Genomic DNA, 3,232 nt, shown 5'->3' on the forward strand with positions numbered 1-3,232 from the left:
AAGTAATTAATTAATAATGAAAGCAGTTAAACAATGCTTTTTGAGAGGCTGGATTCACAGAGGCTGGATTCACACAACACCCAGATAAACCATATTACAGATTAATGGTGGATTATGAATCCAGCTAATGTGTATTTTTAATGTCTTATATCAATTGAATACTGTATTGGTCTTTGAGACTTTTTTCTTTATCTTTTCAGAAACAATCCTACTGACATGGAAAACCAAACTTTTATAAAGGAGTTTATTTTCCTAGGTTTTTCAAACCATCCTGATCTATATATTTTATTCTTCTTTATCTTCTTAGCAATCTATACAATAACTTTAGTGGGCAATGTGCTGATCATCACTTTGATCAAGACTGATGTGGCTCTGTATGCACCTATGTACTATTTCTTGACAAATTTGTCCTTTTTAGACATTTGTTATATCTCTGCCACAATCCCCCTTACGCTCATTAATTTTTTTCGACTGAGGAAAACTATCTCATATATAGGATGTGTTGCCCAATTGTTTTTCCTCATTACTTGTGCAGGAACAGAATGTGTACTGTTGGCTGTCATGGCATATGATCGCTATGTGGCTATTTGTAGTCCTTTGCATTACTCTAGCATCATGAGCCATAGTGCTTGTAGGCAGATGGCAGGATTCTCCTGGTTGTGTGGTTTAGCAAACTCATTGGTGCACACCCTTCTTGCATCATCCTTAATTATCTGCAAATCCAATCAGCTCAGCCATTTCTTCTGTGATGTCCCCTTGCTTTTGAAGCTCTCTTGCTCGGATACGTCAGTGAATGAAGCTGTACTCCATCTAGCCAGTGCTTTGATAGGACTCACCCCCTGCCTCTTTATACTTATCTCCTACATCCGCATCATTGGCACCATTCTGAAGATCAAGACCTCCAAAGGCAGAGCTAAGGCTTTCGCTACCTGTGCTTCACATCTGATTGTGGTTATAGTATTTTATGGAACTGCTAACTTTAATTATAACAGGCCTAGTTCAGGATACTCTCTGGATATTGATACTTTGATTTCCTCTCTATATTGTATTGTGACCCCCATGTTAAATCCAATTATTTATAGTCTTAGGAATAAAGAGGTAAAGGCCAGCCTAATGAAAATGAAAAAAACATTTTTCTTTGGCAGTTAGAATTTGAGCAGAGAAAAAAAGTCTACATGATTACCAATATTTAGGACCCAGGTGCATAAAATATTGCTTTTCCAGATACCATCCAACCTAGACATTAACATCAACTACCCACCTGAAGCTCTAGCACCCCAGTTATGGAACACTTCCCAAGATAACTTAACTGCCCTCTCTTTGTTTGTCTATAATGAAGATAAATCTTTTTACTCATCCATTTTGAAAACACTAACAGATCCAAGATTAGGCTGCAGTTTACACTATTATATTGTGGTTTTTCAGAATGAGTCACATTTTATTTTTATAATGGTTGTTAACAATTATTGTCTTTTATTAATAAGACAATTTTATTGTCTTTATTGATTCATAAATATTTGCTTAAAATAGTTTTATATTATTAGTTTTCCTATGGTTTCTAATTAAAGAAACTGTAACTTACAATGAAACTTTTAATAAAAACATTCCTATGGTCACCTAAGGGAAATGAATTTGCAAAGAAATTACCAACATTTCTATTATCTCATTTCTAAAGGAATTATCTCCAGAGCGATAAATGGTTCAAGCGTTGTCTGACAGATGTCTGTTTTATGGCCTTGTTTACCTTTGGAGGTAAAAGGGCCACTTTTGTACATCAAACATTTTTTGTATTCTGAAAGGATCCTAGAGGAAAGTTATGAAAGAATTTTCAAAATGGTCTTGGAACTGTGAAATGTTGGAGTATATGCACATAATAGCTTGGATATTCAAAAAAAGGAACAGAGGCAATGAATGTTGCTGCTATTGTCAAAGGCATCTATGAAACTTTTCAGAAGCAGAGTATTGAAAATATGCATTTGTATGCTAATTTTAATGAATTGTTTATGTTTAAAATAAATTGATGGAGGGTGATAAATCATGAATTCCGGAATATAGCAATGGCAAAGATCATGCCGTCCAGATACTCTGTGCTTTTACCACTCGAAATTACAAAGACTGAGCATATGGAAATCAGCCAGCTGAAGTAGCATTTTCCTGAAAGAATGTTTCTCAAAGATTTTGTGTCTTAGTTTCTAATAATTGTCTATAAGATATCAAAGGTTGACAATATATCTGTCTAACTCTTTTTGGATAGCTCTGTATGTCATCAGAATGGATTATTGGAAGCCTGAGTTAGTAGAATAGAAAATATACTTTACTGCACACAAAGATAAATAGAACTCCATACTAAACATGTGCACAATACTTCTTGAAAATACTGTAGATAGGTAGCCAGAAGGTAATTTGCTATCTGCCTTTGTAACATTTGAAATGATTCCCCATGCACTCAGTAGAACAATCATTACTTCAAAACATCTCTAGTGTCTATGACATGGTACATATGATCCCTTTTATATGGCCAAATGTTTCCTCATTTTTGTTGGAAAATGGAAATAATATCTTTCCAAAGCGTATTAAATATGCATAACCATCATGACTTCATCTCATTTCATTTTCCAATATCTATCCTCATCAAGAATAGTAAATTCTTTCATTACTATCAAATGACCGAAAACTTCAATGACTCAGTGTCAAGGTTCCAGAAATACCTCTTCTGCGTAAAAGAAACTCAAAGGCATTTTTTGTTTTTTCTCAAAGTTCTTTACTAGCATGAGGAGACTGGCACGCGATGAGTGCAATTCCCAAAACTGAAGTTCCGGATTCGTTTCCCCAGTTATACAAACCCCAAGAGTCCCACCCCCCTGACCCCTTTGATGGTCACATGGTCCCACGTTCTCCCAGTTCACTCGAGTATCTTCTTGCCACTCTTCCTGCAGACGTGAACGCCATCCGACCTTGAATGCTTGAAGAATGTTACCATACCCCACAACCCCCCCTCCTCCCCTCAGGAGAAAAATGTGGCAGCGTCTGGAAACCTAAAGTCTAATATGGTTTCCAGGCCTGACAGGCGTCCCCTCTTGGAAAAGAAACTATATCCTAGGAAAGAAAACAAAGAGTCGATAAAGAAAAGTGTCAATGGTCCACAATTCCCTTCTACCCCCCCCCTCCCCTCTCCAAGAGGTTTCTTAGGTTTGTCAGGGAAAGTGTCGTGAAATTGTTTAATTAAGTTGTC

The 3,232-nt window shown here is 36.4% G+C and overlaps 1 protein-coding gene across 1 annotated transcript; it reads left to right on the plus strand.

The window, feature by feature from the left end:
• Positions 1 to 216: 216 nt before the first annotated feature.
• Positions 217 to 2,768, plus strand: LOC131200284 (olfactory receptor 5V1-like). The gene is made up of 2 exons (XM_058186936.1): positions 217 to 1,120; positions 2,746 to 2,768. Exons 1-2 carry the CDS (start codon positions 217 to 219, stop codon positions 2,766 to 2,768), a joined length of 927 nt encoding a protein of 308 aa, XP_058042919.1.
• Positions 2,769 to 3,232: the final 464 nt, after the last annotated feature.

The sequence above is a fragment of the Ahaetulla prasina genome, chromosome 5 (genome assembly GCF_028640845.1).
Source record: "Ahaetulla prasina isolate Xishuangbanna chromosome 5, ASM2864084v1, whole genome shotgun sequence".
NCBI lineage: Eukaryota > Metazoa > Chordata > Lepidosauria > Squamata > Colubridae > Ahaetulla > Ahaetulla prasina.